General features: G+C 45.7%; 2 protein-coding genes across 2 annotated transcripts; both read left to right on the forward strand.

Moving 5' to 3' along the window:
- Positions 1–330: 330 nt before the first annotated feature.
- Positions 331–9,481, forward strand: LOC133884785 (peptidyl-tRNA hydrolase, mitochondrial-like). The gene is made up of 8 exons (XM_062324338.1): positions 331–640; positions 2,279–2,363; positions 7,996–8,063; positions 8,140–8,190; positions 8,271–8,344; positions 8,665–8,723; positions 8,799–8,875; positions 9,058–9,481. The coding sequence occupies exons 1-8, from the start codon at positions 410–412 to the stop codon at positions 9,172–9,174; spliced, it is 762 nt and encodes a 253-aa protein (XP_062180322.1). The 5' UTR covers positions 331–409; the 3' UTR covers positions 9,175–9,481.
- Positions 9,482–10,756: 1,275 nt separating this feature from the next.
- Positions 10,757–12,837, forward strand: LOC133884784 (threonine synthase, chloroplastic-like). Its single transcript, XM_062324337.1, has one exon. The coding sequence runs from the start codon at positions 10,996–10,998 to the stop codon at positions 12,562–12,564; it is 1,569 nt and encodes a 522-aa protein (XP_062180321.1). The 5' UTR covers positions 10,757–10,995; the 3' UTR covers positions 12,565–12,837.
- The last annotated feature ends 4,694 nt before the right edge of the window (positions 12,838–17,531 follow it).

Genomic DNA, 17,531 nt, shown 5'->3' on the forward strand with positions numbered 1-17,531 from the left:
AAATTCTCTTTCTGTTATGATATATATTCATTCTCTCTCTCTACTCTTCAGCCCAGTTATTAAATCACAATATAAATAATATAGATAAGATATTATAATTATCTTTTTAAATAGAATCCTATAGATTTTGCTTACTTAGACGAGCCTTGTGAGGTGCCGCATCAGCCGTGCACAGCGCTCCCGACCGAAACTAACGGAGTCATCCAACTCTCGGATCGGAGATGCTAACGGCAGCAAACTAGTTTTTCAACAGAGAGATTATATTTGTAATTTTTTAATTTAAAAATATGAAAATAAAAAAATTCTGTATTCTTGTGGCCAAAGGCTACCCTTGTTTACGCGGTTCGGACCCGGACCCGCTGATCCGTAATCGCGTGGTATAAAATCACCGGCGGCGCCCGCGTCGGTGATGCGGCTTCTCTCCGGCGTCCTGGGCTCCGCGTCTGCCGCGTTCGCCCGCTTCGGATTCTCGCGCGTATCCTTCGATCGAGCGAACCCCAGAACCATGACGGCTCCCTCTCCCGCTTGTAAAGCCGCCGCATCTTCGTCCGCCACTGCCGGCGCCGGCGCCGCCCAGAAGCCGTGGCTCTTCGTCGGTTTGGGGAACCCCGGAAGGATGTACAAAGGGACTCGGCACAACGTAAGTTCCCACGCTCTCTCCATCCATCTTGTTCTCGGGTAGGATTAGTTTAGTTAAGACGACGAGGGCCGCGAGGGGGATCGCCTCGTCGGCGGCGACCATCGTGAGATCAGCTCCATGGTTCTCACCCCTTCACGCTCCCTGAACTAACGAGTAGTCCTCTGGGTGATTGGGGATTTATGTGGCCGTTTACTTAAAGCGATTTTAGTATCCTGCTATTTGGATGGGCTATGGCCTGTGGGTGAAGCCGGATTTTAGCGGATGCAGTAGTGGGGAATCAGGTCCAGCAGTTGTTTTAAGGAGAAAGATGAATTACATGGCATGCCTTCGTTGATGCCGCACAGCTCGATCATTAGCGTATTTACAAGCCTTTGATGACAACAGCTGGTGCTACTGGTGGTCAAAGTTTCTTTGCATCAATCAGTTGTGCATGCAAATGCATCTATTGCTACTAGCTTGGTGTCAAACTACGAATGAGAAATTTTGTATAGGGATCTGTCAGTTCCCCCCAACCTAACTAGGAAATATTGTTAATTTTTCATGGCTCAAGTTTGCTTAGCTTTTATAAAAGGAGGGGGAAGAGGTAAAGTTTGGTTATGTGGAATCTTTTTTTAATTTTAATTAGCTAACTTAGGCCATTGGGTATTTTCTTCTGGCGCCTGGCCATGGACTTTATTTCCTTTTACTTGGTACAGATAGCATGTATCCCGTAATGAATTCCTTTTTGCTTGTCAAAGGAATTGTGTTGTTTTTGCAGTTTAGCTTATAGAAACTGTAACCTTTCTGTAGTTAAACTAATTAAGCATGAATTAAATTCATAAAAGTTAAAGTTAGTTCACTTGCATTGGTAGAATTATAATTTGTTCTAGAAGAACTGAGATAAAATATTAATGTGTGAGTTGGGAAGTGCTACCAGCCTACCACTTATTTTGGGTTGATGCTAAGCTCTACCATGGTAAAGCTGTTTTTACTTTTAGTTACCTGATAGTATTAGATAGAAAGTTTTGACATTTAAGCATTTTGCGCTTTGGTTCTTGCAAATTAGGTGCATTGCGCACATAGGACATTCATGTAAAATTATTGGTAATGTGCTTATATGTGATTTTTTCTAGAGACTTGAGGCACCATCCTCCCAGTTTTTGGTTAAGAAAAACCGTCCAAACTAGAAGTCTTTCAATAAACAGTAAAACTGCAATGGAAAACAGAACTCTAAAGCAGCCATAGAGAACTACCCATTATGCTGTTTTTTAACAGAGGCTCCAGTAACCTCAGAACTTAAAACAGCAGTTGCGATTGCTTCTATGCATCATTTAGTTCCATCCTCTAGCTCCGCTGAAGATGTCAGTTACGTTTGTTCCCAGCCGCCTTGCTGTGTATTTGTGCCGTTATCGATTTAAGTATGCATTGGCTTGCATCACTCTTTGAAAATATACATAAAGTAGCACCTTTTTATGGAGAAAAATAGATCTTTAGTTATGTATAAGGTTTCAGACAAATACTTAAGTAGGGTAGGGCATGCTGTGAATTGGGTGAATAACTTCCTGTCCCACTGGGTTATCCTGAACTTTTTTGTGTTGAGAATAATAGAGAACAGTACCTTGCAGTATCATGTTTTAACCATATTGTGTCGGTGCACAGGTTGGATTTGAGATGATTGATGCTATCGCAGAAGCTGAGGGCATTTCTGTCAGCAGTAAGCAATTTAAGGCGATCGTTGGGAAAGGTACTTTTGTGCAAAGTTTACTGATTTTTATACATATATTGCTGAGATAATCCTTGACCCTCTCAAATTTTTCCTAGCTCAGCTTGTTCACCTCATGATGATCAATTTTTGCGCTGTACTTTTTTGCATCTTGAGGAATTTTGCTCGTGGGAATATTTGGCACCCCTCATCGTATATAATTAAATTCTATCCCAATAACATAGTTAGCCTCTCTTATCCCTAATCTACGGCTCCACCCCTGAGTTAGGCCATTCTACTCATGCTGTGATATCTTATAACCATTCTTCTCTTTCCTTTTCTTTCTTGCTAGCTTATTTACTCGGTTAGTTTTTTGTGTATGACTTGTACATAACCAAAGAAGGTGTCATCTCTCTTTTCATCGGTCTAATCCTTGGTTTTAAACTTTTTCGTACTTGTGCATTTTCCTGGTAAACAGTATTGTACGATGTCATTTTGTCGTATATTTGCACAGCGTATATACACATATACATAAAAAAAGAAGAGAGAGAGTGTCTGGGCTGCCATTCCTTCTCCTCTCTCTTCCCTTTTCAGCCTAAACCGCCCTCTTGGCCTTTTATTTTCTCCTCTTCTGGCTCGAGCTGGCCCGACCGCCCCTTTCTTTTATCTTCCCTTCTCTCTTATCTACACGGTGAAAGTGCATCTAGGCCCCCTAAGTGGGTTTTGGTTTATTGATGATAAAACGATTAAAGAACTAACATGCTTTTCGAGTGTTGAACAGGTTTAAGCATTAGTTGTGAAGATAAATGATGTTTGACGCCCGCCGAAACAAATGAAGAATCAACGAAGGGTACTAGATAGGGTTTGCATTCGTTTATTTTTGAAATTGAGTCTAGGATAGACGTCTTTTTTAGAAGGATGGATTTGGTTGCTTGGTTAGTGTCTCAATGCTCAAGAGATCCTTTAGAACCACCCAGTTGAGAGACACATTCACTCACGGACACAAAATTCTTTCTGAAAATCTTCACTGAGTCCGGAGTCTCCGGTGTTCACCGGATACTCCGGTACTCAGTGTTCGGCCGGAGTCTCCGAGGTAGCCTCCGGCAGAGAGTCTCGGTTACGGTTTATTCTTTTTGGAAAAAGACCGGAGTCTCCGGTAAAATGTTCAGTGTTCAGCCGGAGTCTCCGAGGTAGACTCCGGCAGAGACTTTCGGTTAGCATTTAATTTTTTTGATAAAAGAAAAAAAAGACCGGAGTCTCCGGTGTTCATCGGATACTCCGGTACCTGGAGATGCCGGAGGGTCCGGCTAGTCTCCGAACTTAATCTTTTTGGAAAGACTGTCAAGATCGGAGACTCCGGTGTTCACCGGAGACTCCGATAATTCAACAGAATTGTAACGGCTAGTTCTGACACGTTCGGTGACCGTTCTGACGCCGTTTTTGGATTTAGGACCGGAGACTCCGGTGTACACCGGATACTCCGGTAAGCTCTGACAAAAACAGTAACGGCTAGTCTGTGAGAGAGTGTTATAAATGCCCCCTCTCTCCATAGCATTTAGAGTTTGCTGTGGCTGGTAAACTTGAGACCTCTTGAACACTTTAAGAGCATTCAAAGCCCCTCCGACCACCTTTAGAGCAAAGTTTGCACAAATTTGAGAGTGTGTGTTTGGAGAGGGTTCAAACCACTTGAGCATTGAGTTCTTCATCGAGCATCTACTACAATCATCTCTCTTGAAGCTTTGGGCTTTTAGAAGGAAATGAGTCGCCCGAAGAGCACCCAAAACTTGTGGTGTGCCTCGGGAAGTTTGTAAACATCTTCATATTGAGTAAGAATTTCTAGCTTGATTTTGGTGGTCGCTAGAAGAGGATAGGGTTGGAGAAGACCCTGCTCTTTGTGAGCTCCTCAACGGAAACGTAGGCACTTCTTTGTGAGGTGGCCGAACTCCGGGATAAATTCACGTGTTCTTATTTGCGCAATTTACTTTATCGTGTGAATTTGGTAACTTATCATTTAAATTACTTTAGTGACAATCTTGCTAGTTTTAAGTGTTATTCTAGCTTTGTGATATCTAGTAGACCTAGTGTAATTCTTAGACTCTAGCTGTTATCTTTAGTTCACATTTATTCTGAAAATCCCTTTTAGGCCGGAGACTCCGGACTAGACCGGATACTCCGGACCATATCGGAGTATCCGGCCTTCACCGGAATATCCGGCAGTTTTAATTCGCTGTTTTTAGTTTTAATTTTTCAGAAAAGCCTATTCACCCCCCCTCTAGGCACTTTCACACGGCCGGTCATGTGCTTCTTCTCCTCCCGGAGTGCGCTGCGCCGCTCCAGGATGAGCCACCCACACGCGCCCGAGCTGCTCCACCTGCTCTCCCCGCACCGCTCCTGGCCGTGCCGAGCCGCCCGCTCCCATCCCTATCCGTCAAGCTGTTCGACCGTGCTTATCTCCTCTCCATCTCTATCCCCTCCCCAAATCCAAACGCCTCGATCCAATTCCTCCGTGAGGGAGTCCTAGCTGCCGCTATAAAGGGCTGGGAGGGGGTGCCCGTGAGAGGAAGCCAGAGGGAGAGGGGGACAGAGGCCAGAAAAGAGAGAGGAGATCCAGAGAGAGAAGAGAAAAGAGAAGAGAGAGAAAGCCATCCTCGCCGCACAGGTCCTCTCGCCGCCGCCAATGGCCGTCGTCGTTGATGCCCGATGTGGTGGGTTCTCACTGTGATCACCTTTTCATCCTCTTCCTCTCTGCTACAAGTGTGCTCTGGCCAGCCTTCGTGACGTGGCCGTGAGGTGTACAGGTGTTGCTCCGGCCGGCCTTTGTGTCGTGGCCGTGAGGTGTGCAGGTGTTGCTCCGGCTGACTTTGTTGCCGCGACTGTCGAGAGGTGCTTTGTTTTATTTGGTGGCTGGCGGTTCTTTTGATCTGTGATGAGTTCTGACCGGCCTTATTGTCGTGACCGTCGAGAGGTGCTTTGTTTGATTTGGTGGCTGACAGTTCTTTTGATCTGTGATGAGTTTCCGCCGGCCTTGTTGCCGCGACTGTCGAGAGGTGCTTTGTTTGATTTGGTGGCCTGCGGTTCTTTTGATCTGTGATGAGCTCCGACCGGCCTGGTTGTCGCAACCGTCGAGAGGTGCTTTGTTTGATTTTGTGGCTGGCGGTTCTTTTGATCAATGATGAGCTCTGGCTGGCCTTTGCCGTGACCGTCGAGAGGTGCTTTGTTTGATTTGGTGGCCGACGATTCTTTTGATCTGTGATGAGCTTCGGCCGGCCTGGTTGTCGCGACCGTCAAGAGGTGCTTGGTTTGATTTGGTGGCCGGCGGTGCTTTTGATTGTGATGAGCTCCAGCCAGCGCTTGCATTGTGGTTGTGTGGGTGAGGTGTGATCTGGCCGGCCTTTTGTCGTCGTTGTTGAGATGTGGTGGTCATCTTCAGTTTTGTTGATATGTGGTGGGCTTTGGCTGGTGTTTATGCCATGACCGTGGAAGCGTGTGGGCTTGGCGCTTGCCGGCGAGCCGCCGCGCTGCCTCGTGGGTGTTATCTCCGGCCGGACTTGTGTTGTTGCCCGCCGAGTTTGTGCCTGTGCGTTTGTCTTTGGTTGGACGCCGTTGAGTTCTTACCGCCGGTCGGGTGAGCCGTGTCGTTGAATGGCTGGGTGGGTTGTGCTGCTTGTGTGCGTGTTGCGGTCACCTTATTTAACCTATGCATTGGCGTGTGTATTTGCCGCCGTTTCTTCTATCTAGGCATATCTGTGCATGAGCATGTGTGATGCTACCTTTGTGCGTGCGTGTGGCTGCTAGCCCGGTTGTGCCAGTGTGACCTCCCTGTGCCCGTGCGACGTACTGGAGTGCTTGAAGCCTGGTCAGCGCGTGCACCGTCGAGGTGTCGTCCGTGGTATTGTGATCTGCTGGTGATACTCTTTTCTGTTGGTGATGACCCTGTGCCTATGCTGTCACTTAGTGAAGAGCTGATGTTGCTACGTCTTAGCGCCTGGGCATGTGCTTGATACCCTTGTTGGGTTATGCCGTTACTTTGGTATGCAAACTGATAAGGCTTCATGCAGCCACGGGGCGTGATGCCGCCGGCTGGGAGTCAGTACCGTCGACATTCATTGTTGGCTTGGTAATTTGAGTGCCGCTGTGTGTATATGCCCGGTCTGTCATTGTCATTGTGTGTGCCACCTTATCTGTTGGTACATTCCATATTCTTTGATCTGGCCATGTGGGGTGCCGCTGCTGTATTCTGATGTTCTGCTGCCTGTTGAGTAATTCTCTCTGAGTTGTGGTGGCTATTTGATCTACTGCATCTTTGATTGTTACTCTCTTTACTGATGATGGATGATGAATGGATGGTTAAGTCTCTCTCTCTCTCTTTCTGTGTTGTGGAGGCTATTTAGTGCTGCTGTATCCTTTTGTCATCCCTGTTGCCTACTTGTTGGCTTGAGATGCTGATGTCAGTCTATGTTGCCTCGGTGGCTCGATGCTTATAATGCTCTTGCCCTGGCTATGATGATGGTTGCTTGTATCACTACGGATGTTGTTTGCTTACATTTTACTTTGTGATGTTTGAGTAAGCAATGGAGAGGTCACTGTTGTCGGTTGCCACTGCTTGCTCATATCCTTTGTGGCTTCGTTATTATTACCCCGCCTGTGTGGCCGATAGCCTTTGTGGCTTGCCCCTTTGTTGCCTTTCGGAGTCGGTCGATGAGGTTAAGTCCAAGGCCCAAGGAAGTTAGTAAGCTAAACACGGCGTTGGGCTCCTAATCGCAGCCTCGCTGTCACACCGGTTGTAACTATGCATCGTGCCGTGCTCCTAGCACACCTCGATTGCATACTATTATGAGGTTGTTTAGCCGATAATGACCCGGGATACATAAACAGTCCAAAAAGTTCATGCTAGACTATTATCCCGTCGTTTCTGCTTTTATTTTCTAATGCAATCACTTTACTTTGTCTGTGTTGCTTGTGACTATAGCATTGCAGACTCGAAGACGACCTCTATACGTAGTTTAATCAGAGGTAACCCGAGAGACGAGCGTAATTAACCGGATGCTTCACGAGGCCACGGGAACCAGGATGACGCAATCGCCAGATCAGAAGTTCTAGTCAGATAGCGTGTGCGTATGTGTGGGGCAGAATGTGTAATCGACGAAACCTGTACTTTATGAGTTCATAATGAATGAATAAAGTTCAGTGTTTCTATTACATTGCTCTACTGTTTCTTTCGTATACTTTACATATACTGGCACACCCGCAAATGATCTATTCCAAGTTTATACAATACACGGTTCGAAAGTCGAGTTTCGAATCCACGAAACAGATTTTGGATGAGCGAAACAAGTACAACTAAATTCTTTTGCTGATGCTTTTGAGCATTGCGACACTGAATAGTTTCAATGATCTAGTAGGTGAATGTGAACCCGTTTTCCGAATTTGCTCTATCCTTGAGATGAAAACATCCCTTGGTGATCATCATGCACTTATTGTTTGCACTCAGTGTTCTCAGTTAATGATTTGGAAGATGTATCTACTAGCCATTTTTTTGTGGAATTTTAATCATCTGCAAGCAAACACAACCTATTAATCCACAATTTATGTTTAAATATATACCTGAGTGGAATCGAAGGGTGCATATAAATTTTTGAAGTTTCTGAAAATACAACACTTATCTCTTATTTAGGCCTCATTGGTGATGTCCCCATAATGCTTGCCAAGCCACAAACTTTTATGAATGCAAGTGGTGAGTCTGTAAGTAAAATAACTCTACCGCAGTTTGAAATCACTGTGCTTGCTAGTCCTTTTCTCCTTACTGCTATTTATGCAGGTTGGGCAACTGGTTTCATATTTCAAGATACCACTCAATCAATTAGTTGTGGTAAATTTTGTCCTTGAGCTGGTACTTTATCATGTTTACAGAGTCTTTTGTCCCATATATTGTTCTCCTATTCTTTTTAGATCTATGATGATCTAGATTTGCCCTTTGCGAAATTGCGTCTGCTGCCAAAGGGGGGCCATGGTGGACATAATGGGTATTAATTTCTTTTCCATAACTCTTTTCCTTCTACAAATTCCATGGCTAGCATTAAAGAGACTTGAACAGATGCTGCAGTAAAATAGTATAATGCTCTGTTCTCATAAGTTGATCTTCTTACATGCTCGGACAAGGAGGACGCTTACTGGCATGCCTCCCCTCCACTAAGACAGTGATTGTTATGTTTCCTTTTCTCCGAATAGAGATTGGAACTTAAATGCTTGTGAACCCTTCGTTTCCTTAATATTTTATTGACATGATTTTTAATGTTCAAAATTGTCGTGCTTTTGTTATACCTAATCATTTGAGAAATTTCAGGATGAGGAGTATTATCGACCATTTGAAACAGAGCCATGATTTTCCACGTCTAAGAATTGGTACAACGATTATTCACTCCTTTTTTTATCATTCAAGTGCCAAGTCTGAAAGATTATACCCCAAATGTTGTGCAGGCATTGGACGGCCACATGGGGAGATGGGCGTTATCAGTTTTGTTCTACGCTCATTCAACAAGCAAGAACAAGAAGAGGTTTTTGTTGGATTGCACTAAGCAATTTTATTTTGATGCATGCAAATTTGCTCGGCAGTGTTATTCTGATGATCGTTTTCTTAAATGGATCATGACATCTTAAAAGTTAAAATTGGGAGGCCGAAATACTAACATTGATCTATTGAAGCAGAACATCAGTAACTCTTCTCCATTTTTTGCAGCTTGATTTCACGTTACGCAGGGGCTTGCAGGCAGTAAGGATCATTGTACAGGAAGGATTCAACAAGGGTGCAACATTTGTGAACACGCCGCAGCCATCAGAAATGTTGAATAGATGAAAATTATTGTATTCAGACACGTATAGATTCGCACAATTGCGCAAAGCACAGGGCCATTGCCCGTGCAGATATGTACTACCCTGGTCGGTCTGTAGAGTTTCTCATTTGATCACATCATCACGCAGCAAACGTGTAAGGTGGATTCGCATGATTGTCTTCAAGTCATGCGATTCCTTTGGATCCCTGCCTTTTTGTTTGTTCTGCGATAACTTGATAGGCGTACTACTCAGATCATTTTGTTGAGTTCATTTGATCACAACCATCGCACAGCAAATGTTTTAAATTGGATTCAGATGATTGTTTCCAACCTGTGGGGATTATTTGGATTTCTGGCTTTCAATTTGTTCTGTGATAACCTGATACTGTTTGTGCTAGTACCTGTACACTTTAAGCCATGCAATGCTTAGGTTCTTTTTTGACAGTCTGCTTGTCTATTTTTATCAGAGCAAACGGTGCCTGTTAGTCTACAGCTTTGTGCTACTGCCGACCAGCGACAGAAAGTGATGTCCTCTTGAACCGTTCGATCGTCATCCTGCAGAACCCGTTTCCATCCATCAGTTGAATCACCACCGTCCGCGCGTACTCCCAGCTTTCCATCAGCCCGTGAGGATTTAACTTATTGATGGTTACAGCTCGAAAATTACAATAACTGAGCTTACCGTTTCATATTGATAATAGAATCCGACTTGTTTCCAATTTGAATTAAAAAAATCTTTAAAAAACTAAAGATAATTCTAAAACCTTCCGTGAAAAAAATCAAAAATAATATCGTTTGTATCATATTCTATAGGGGGTAAGTTTGAAAAAAAAAGAAAAAAGTTAAGACACGCAGCTCATTTATTAATTTATATTAAAGAAAATCTTAACATATAAAGACATATTTTTCTTGTGTAGGGAGTATCTTAAGAGTATCTTTAAAATTGGTTTCACTTCATTTAGAGTTTTATTAATTTCTCCAAAAAATTTACAAAGTTTAGAAACATAAAGTGAATATGTTAAGAAACAACACTGTAATTAACTTTTTTATATCTACCATTATTTGTCCTACATAAAGCATAGTATAAGTAAACTAATAAAAATGTTTTCACTAATTTTTGAGGTGTGATAGGTTAGTTATGAATTAATCTATTTGTAATATATTTACACAATCCTGCATGTAAAAATAACTACTTTATAAGTTCATGTATTTTTATAAGACATAGGATCATGTAATAAGACTAACAGAATTAGTTTCATGATTTTCGGATTAGCAAAGATTAAACTATGTATTTAACTAGGTTTAGCAAATACATTTCTTACAGATAATATTCAACTTTTTTATTAGTATAAATACTCTTATCACGTAGATCATATACAAAGAAACCAATAAAATTTGTTTCACTTGATTTGAAGCTCAGATTAATTAGTTTTGATTTACGAGGTTGAGTCATTTTTATTTTTTTATTTTTTTAAAAAAAATTAAGAAAACCGCTCGATAAGTCGCTAAAAAACGAATGATTATCAATAATTCAAAAAATGCGGAAAAAAACGTTCGATAAATTGTTAAGTACGGTCGGTAAACGTTTCAAACCAATCGATTACTGTTTGGTTGATTCAGTTCAAATTCTTGCCAAATTTCAAATTTAATGAAGTGAATTATAAGTGAATCCTCGCTGAATTTTACCCGATTTTCTAATAAAATCACCGATGAACGGTTTTCAGACTCTAAACAGTTTTGCGAACCTTGCCCCATCACGCGTCCGGATGCACCTCCCTAAAACCCTCCATTGACATCATCCACTACTCCCTAATCCCACTCCGCCGCCGCCGGCTTCGCCCACCATGGCGGCGACCACCCATGCATCCTTCCTCTCCTTCCTCCTCTCCCACCCCCGCTCCGTCACCCCCAACCCCCACCTCCCGCTCCACCCCGCCGCCCACCGTGTCCGCTGCGCCACCGACGCCGCGGCCCAGCCCGCCGAGGCCAACAAGCACCGGCGCGCGGCGGACGAGAACATCCGCGAGGAGGCGGCGCGGCACCGCGCCCCGAAGCAGGGCCTCTCCGCGTGGTACGCGCCCTTCCCTCCCGCCCCGAACGGCGACCCCGACGAGCGCTACTCCCTGGACGAGATCGTCTACCGCTCCAGCTCGGGGGGCCTCCTCGACGTGCGCCACGACATGGACGCGCTCGCGCGCTTCCCAGGCTCCTACTGGCGCGACCTCTTCGACTCCCGCGTCGGCCGCACCACCTGGCCCTACGGCTCCGGCGTCTGGTCCAAGAAGGAGTTCGTCCTCCCCGAGATCGACCCTGACCATATCGTCTCCCTCTTCGAGGGCAACTCCAACCTCTTCTGGGCCGAGCGCCTCGGCCGCGAGCACCTCGGCGGGATGAACGACCTCTGGGTCAAGCACTGCGGGATCTCCCACACCGGCTCCTTCAAGGACCTCGGCATGACCGTGCTCGTCAGTCAGGTCAACCGTCTCCGCCGCGCGCCGCTCTCGCGCCCCATCGCCGGCGTTGGGTGCGCGTCCACCGGGGACACCTCCGCGGCGCTCTCCGCCTACTGCGCGGCCGCGGGGATCCCGGCCATTGTCTTCCTTCCGGCCAATCGCATCTCTCTGGAGCAGCTCATCCAGCCGATCGCCAACGGCGCCACAGTGCTCTCGCTGGACACGGACTTTGACGGCTGCATGAGGCTCATCAGGGAGGTGACTGCCGAGCTTCCTATTTACCTTGCAAATTCGCTCAATTCCCTTCGGCTAGAGGGGCAGAAGACAGCGGCCATTGAGATACTGCAGCAGTTCGATTGGGAGGTGCCTGATTGGGTCATTGTGCCAGGAGGCAATCTTGGGAACATATATGCCTTCTACAAAGGATTCGAGATGTGCTGTGTTCTTGGGCTTGTTGATCGTGTGCCGCGGCTCGTCTGTGCTCAGGCCGCCAATGCGAACCCACTGTACAGATATTACAAGTCAGGGTGGACTGAGTTCCAGCCACAGGTGGCCGAGCCGACATTTGCGTCGGCAATTCAGATTGGTGATCCGGTTTCTATCGACCGTGCGGTGGTCGCACTCAAAATGACAAATGGCATTGTCGAGGAGGCCACGGAGGAAGAGCTCATGAACGCAATGTCACTGGCTGACCGCACTGGGATGTTTGCCTGCCCGCATACTGGTGTTGCGCTCGCTGCACTGTTCAAGCTCAGGGATCAGCGTGTCATTGGGGCGAATGAGCGTGTGGTGGTTGTCAGCACAGCGCATGGTCTGAAGTTCTCGCAGTCCAAGATCGACTACCATGATAGCAAGATCGAGGACATGGCTTGCAAGTATGCTAACCCGCCGGTCAGTGTGAAGGCCAACTTTGGCGCTGTCATGGATGTTCTGAAGAAGCGGCTCAAGGGTAAGCTCTGAGCTTGTGTTTGGTTAACCATTCCAATTGGTTACTGTATGTCAGTTGTGTTCTGCACCTGATCTGATCTGATCTGATCTAAATGCGGTGGGTGACTATGGAGCAATGATTCATTGGATACTGGTAGTCCTTTAGGTCTGGGGGCTCTTTCAGGCTTCAATGGGGGTTGGTGGTAGGCTATCATTTTGAGGAACTTAGAAGGACTTGGAGAGTCTATCTCTTGTATTATCTTGTGTTCTATGGATAATAAGTGGGAATAATTATTATTTTTACCATTGCAAATGTTTCTAATCTAGGAAATGCGATAGTAGAAGACATAATCCGAAATATATGCCATCTATGTTACAATCCTTAACTTTTTTTTCGCCATTGTTGACCTATCGAGCCCTAACGAAGGCGCGTAAAGACCTAATTGCCGTTGCCTTCTTCCTCCTAGCCTTTTGCCTTCTTTCTTTCTTCATCCTTTGTTCACCATCAGCGACGACCCTCCCGGCAGCCTGCGTCCACACCATGGATGGGTTCCGCGTGCCGGACGATGCAGGTGGGTTTGGCGGAGCAGGCGCCAAGGCAGAGAAGGAGCAGCACGGCGTTGGCCAGGCAGATCGGTGCAAAGGATCTAGGCCCTAGGAAATGCAGGAGCACGGCCGGCGGTCCAGGCCACCGCCCTCTCCCTATGCAAGCGAATCACACAAACATGCAAGCATCTCGCGGGAGACAACAGAGCCATCAAACATTAACGGCCGGCGCGACCTTTTGATTCTCGGCGTGGTACGGTGGAAGCTGAAACATGTAATTAATGGGCGGTCTACCAAAGGTCTAATCATATCAACTCTTTTTAAAAGTCGGGTGCGTCTGATTTCATGCAAATGTTAAAGGATGGAATACGCCCCGAAGGAATTCACGACTAAGACCAGCAATCCTCTTTTAAAGCAGAGTTAGAGGCTAACTGATAAGGATATATAATTAATATTATATATATTATATTTTTATAAAAAAATATATGAGAATTGTTCGGGTTAGTTATAGTCACATGGAGTAGGATATAGGGATAAAATATAAAGAAAACTAATCGTACCGAATAGGAAGCTATCCTCTAATTCTGGAAGGATTCCTAAATGTTTGAGAGTCTAGCAATTCGGAGAGATTGCGTCCAGAGGAGTCCGGATCAATCACGTCTTAGTTCCTCCGACTATATAAGGCGGAGAGAGAAGCACATCCAAGGACAAGTCCATGACAGGTCAATGAGAAGCCAATCCAATCTCATAAGCCTTACAGCAAAGCGACTCACGCCTTCATATTTCTGAAGTCGCAAAACTCCAAGCAAGTCTAACACCCATTAAAGATCCACGACAGAAACAATCTCCATCCGACTAGATCTTTAGTGGTAGGAACACAGAAATCCGTGTAGCTCTTAGGATTAGATCCACACACAACCCTCTTTGTACTATGTAGGGCTATTATCTAACTTCGAGGGCTGAACTTAATACGTGTCTCTCTTTGCAATACTCTTCGACGACTATGTATGTATCCCTATTTTTTTTTATTCTAACAATAGGCAGACATATACAAATCCTCAACAACCGATCGTTGTGGTTACGCCAAGTTCCGCACGACGTCCGTGCTCATGCATCCTGTGGCCGGCCACACCCTTGCCAGGAGGAGAGCGCAGCACTGAGAGAGATCGAGAGAGAGGATCATTGAGAACAAAAGGGGATGGGATGAAGAAAAAAGGGATAGAGAATTATGTGTGAATCTAAATATTTTTATTGTTTGATTTTGTGTTTCTTTCCTCTCAATATTGCCATATCACAAAAAAGGTCCACATCAGCGCCATCTAGAATACAAACCGCCTCTCAATTGGGCCCACATGTGAGACCCACTACCATATGTGAGTCACGTAGGTCAAAACCGGGGTCAAAACCGTGCCAGTGGGAAAAACATCTAGTTTGGATAGTTGAGGGAGCAACAATATCTGGTTTTACGTTGAGAGGGGGAAATCGAAGTCGGACAAGAGTTGAGGGAGACATAATATACTTTTTTTAGCCCAAAAGGATGGCTTCCCTTGAAATTGAGCTTGCCACAGCGTGGACACAGCGTACTAGTACCTTTAGTACGAGCTACGCAGAAGTTTTCTGCGTTATTTTTAGGGGTAATTTCTTATGTGCCATTAGAAACTTGCCATATCTCTAATATGCCACCGAAAATTTGTCTATTCCTTCAGTGCTGCTATCCTTAAACTTTGTACACTGAAATGCCATTTTTGACTAGATTCTGGCAGTCAAACGTGTGAAAAGATTGTTTTGCCATTGTGGCCCACATGTCAGCAGTTCCTTGTTCTTCCTCCTATACGAGCTCGGTAGCGACCAGATCTGTTGCACCTGGCTAGACTCGCTCGTGGAGGCATGCGGCTCCTTCAGCCCTATCTTCACCTACATCCTCAGCGTTGTGCTCAGCGTCTACTATGCACCAGACCCCCAGTACATGAAGCGCAGGATTGCCAAGTACTGCTACATGCTCATCAGCATGTCGTCGGTGGCGCTGCTGTTCAGCACATTGCAACACGTGTTATGGGGCACCATGGACGAGAACCTCACCAAGTAGGTGCGCAAGAAGATGCTCACCGCCGTGCTCCTCAATGAGATCGCCGGGTTCGACGCTAAGGAGAACACCAGCGCATGTGTCGCCTCCAGGCTTGCGCTCGACACCCAGAACGTGTGCTCCACCATCAGGGATCGCATCTCTGTCATCATCCAGAACTCAACGCTCATGCTCGTCGCCTACACTGTGGGCATCATCCTATAGTGGCGCCTTGTGCTTGTGCTCCTCATCGTCTTCCCGCTTGTCGTTGACACCACCGTCATGCAACAGATGTTCATGAAGGGTTTCTCCGGGGACTTAGAGGGCACGCATGCGAGAGCCACGCAGATCGCCGACGAGGTCATGGTCAACTTGAGCACTGTGGTGGCTTTCAACATGGAGGGAACGATCACAGGTCTCTTTGAGGTGAGCTTGCGTGGCCCTCTTGCCACGCCTTGCTCCCTACCAGATTCAGCAACCACCGCCCCTCCACAGAACCGGCCGTCGCCGCCCTTCTAACGCTGCCCCTCCATAGATCTGGCCATCTCCACCCTTCTAACACCACACCTCCATGGATCTAGCTTTTGCCGCCCTTCTGTCATCATCGGGTCCTGCGATGGAGGCGCAACAGAGTGGGCATCCCCAGAGTTGAGGTCAGCGAGCGGGCTACAGGGTAAGGGGGCCCGCATGCCGCCACCTCGGACGAGATCGACGTGTTGATCGGTGATGTCATGCTAGATGATGCCAGAACGGACCTCACGACTACCCTCCTTGAACCAGGATGACGCCGAACGAAGGCACCCGAGGCAGGTGGTGGAGGCACCTGGGGAACACGTAGAGAGAGGGAGGAGAGAGGATGGGGACGAGGAAGGGAACGCAGAGAGAGGGGGTAGGAAGGGTATGTAGCTATTTTAAAGTTTGACTAACTGTCTACTCTAATAGAACCCATGGCAATAGCATTTTCGGTCATCAAATTTAAGAACTATGATACTTATAGGATTAGCTAGTTTCAGTGACATATCTAGGATATGACAAGTTCCCAATGATATGGAAGGGATTATCCTTTTCTTTAGGCCTCCTTTTTTTTAGGCCGAAAAAAGTCCATATTGCTTCACTAAACTATTGGTTCAGTCTGTCTGTCCCCCTCTAAATCGCAAAACTAGATATCCTACTTCCTGTAACTATTTAAACTGGTGCAATTTACCTCATTAACTGATTTTGATGGTGACTCATCCTACATGGTGACAACTCAGCCTACCCTGTTGGTCGCATTTCGTTGACGTGGCATCAAAAAATTAAAAAAAAAATCATAAAAATCACAAAAATTCTAAAAATAATAGAGACAATTCTAAGACATTTTGTGATTTTTTTAAAAAATAATGTCCTTTCATCATATTTCATGGAGGGAAGCTTGGGACAAAAATAAAAAGCATGCTTTAAAAAGCGTGCAGCTCATTTATTAACTCACATCATGGAAAATATTTACATGCAAATATTTTTTTTGCAGGGTGTACCTTAAGAGGATCTATAAAATTAATTTCATTTCATTTAGAGTTTTATTAATTTCTCTATATTTTTTATAAAATTAATAATCATAAATTAGCGTCTATTTGTATAAATATTTTCATGAAGAGACTATTTATTTAAATATTAATGTTAGAAAATGTAAAAATAAAAAACTCTGGTTTCGGGGGCGGGGATGGCTCGTGCAAGCGTCCGGCGCAGATGGAAACATATGGGTCCAACCCGACGCGGACGTGGGCGCAGCCCATGCGAGGCGGGAGGTGGGTTGGGTTGCGCCTTGCGCGGGCGTGAATGGTGCGAGTGCCCGGCCGGGCCGCTCTGTTGTGCTGTGACTTGCGTGCTGTGGCCTGTGAGGCTAGGAGCCTAGGACGCATGCTGCGGACTGGGCCCACACCTCGTAGCGCACAAGTGCGCAGAAGAGACCGACCGGTCGGATGGAAAGGCGCCGGAGTGCGCCAGAGCCCACCCGCGTTCCAGCGTCGAGCTCGACGCACCCTCAGTAATCGTAGCGTCCGGGATTAATTTGGATTATGCTAAGTTATATATATACGTGCGTGTTTAGTGGTGCTACATGTTCATGTGCACTAAAGGTTCCTGCACAGGTGTGGTATAAATATGAAGTGAGTATGTAATATATGTCTTTATTGTATCCTTAAAAAAGTGCACAGAAAGTCATCCTGTACAGCAATTGAGTGGAACGAAAAATTCTCTAGCGAGAAATCTTCGGATCGAAGCGGTTAGGTTTTGTAAGATAATAGAATAAAATCTCGGCTTCAACCTCCGTGGAGGTACGAGTCTATCAATTATTACACAGTTACAGGCATAAAGCTGTCATCATCACACAGACCGTGATGTTAAACAAATGACC

This window comes from Phragmites australis, chromosome 11 (genome assembly GCF_958298935.1).
Source record: "Phragmites australis chromosome 11, lpPhrAust1.1, whole genome shotgun sequence".
Lineage (NCBI taxonomy): Eukaryota > Viridiplantae > Streptophyta > Magnoliopsida > Poales > Poaceae > Phragmites > Phragmites australis.

Bases quoted from the DNA above. Each gene is read 5' to 3' on its own strand.
- LOC133884784 (XM_062324337.1), top strand. From the start codon at position 10,996: ATGGCGGCGACCACCCATGCATCCTTCCTCTCCTTCCTCCTCTCCCAC.
- LOC133884785 (XM_062324338.1), top strand. From the start codon at position 410: ATGCGGCTTCTCTCCGGCGTCCTGGGCTCCGCGTCTGCCGCGTTCGCC. The intron at 8,191-8,270 runs GTAAATTTTGTC...TATTCTTTTTAG, and splicing joins CACTCAATCAATTAGTTGTG to ATCTATGATGATCTAGATTT. The intron at 8,345-8,664 runs GTATTAATTTCT...GAGAAATTTCAG, and splicing joins GGCCATGGTGGACATAATGG to GATGAGGAGTATTATCGACC.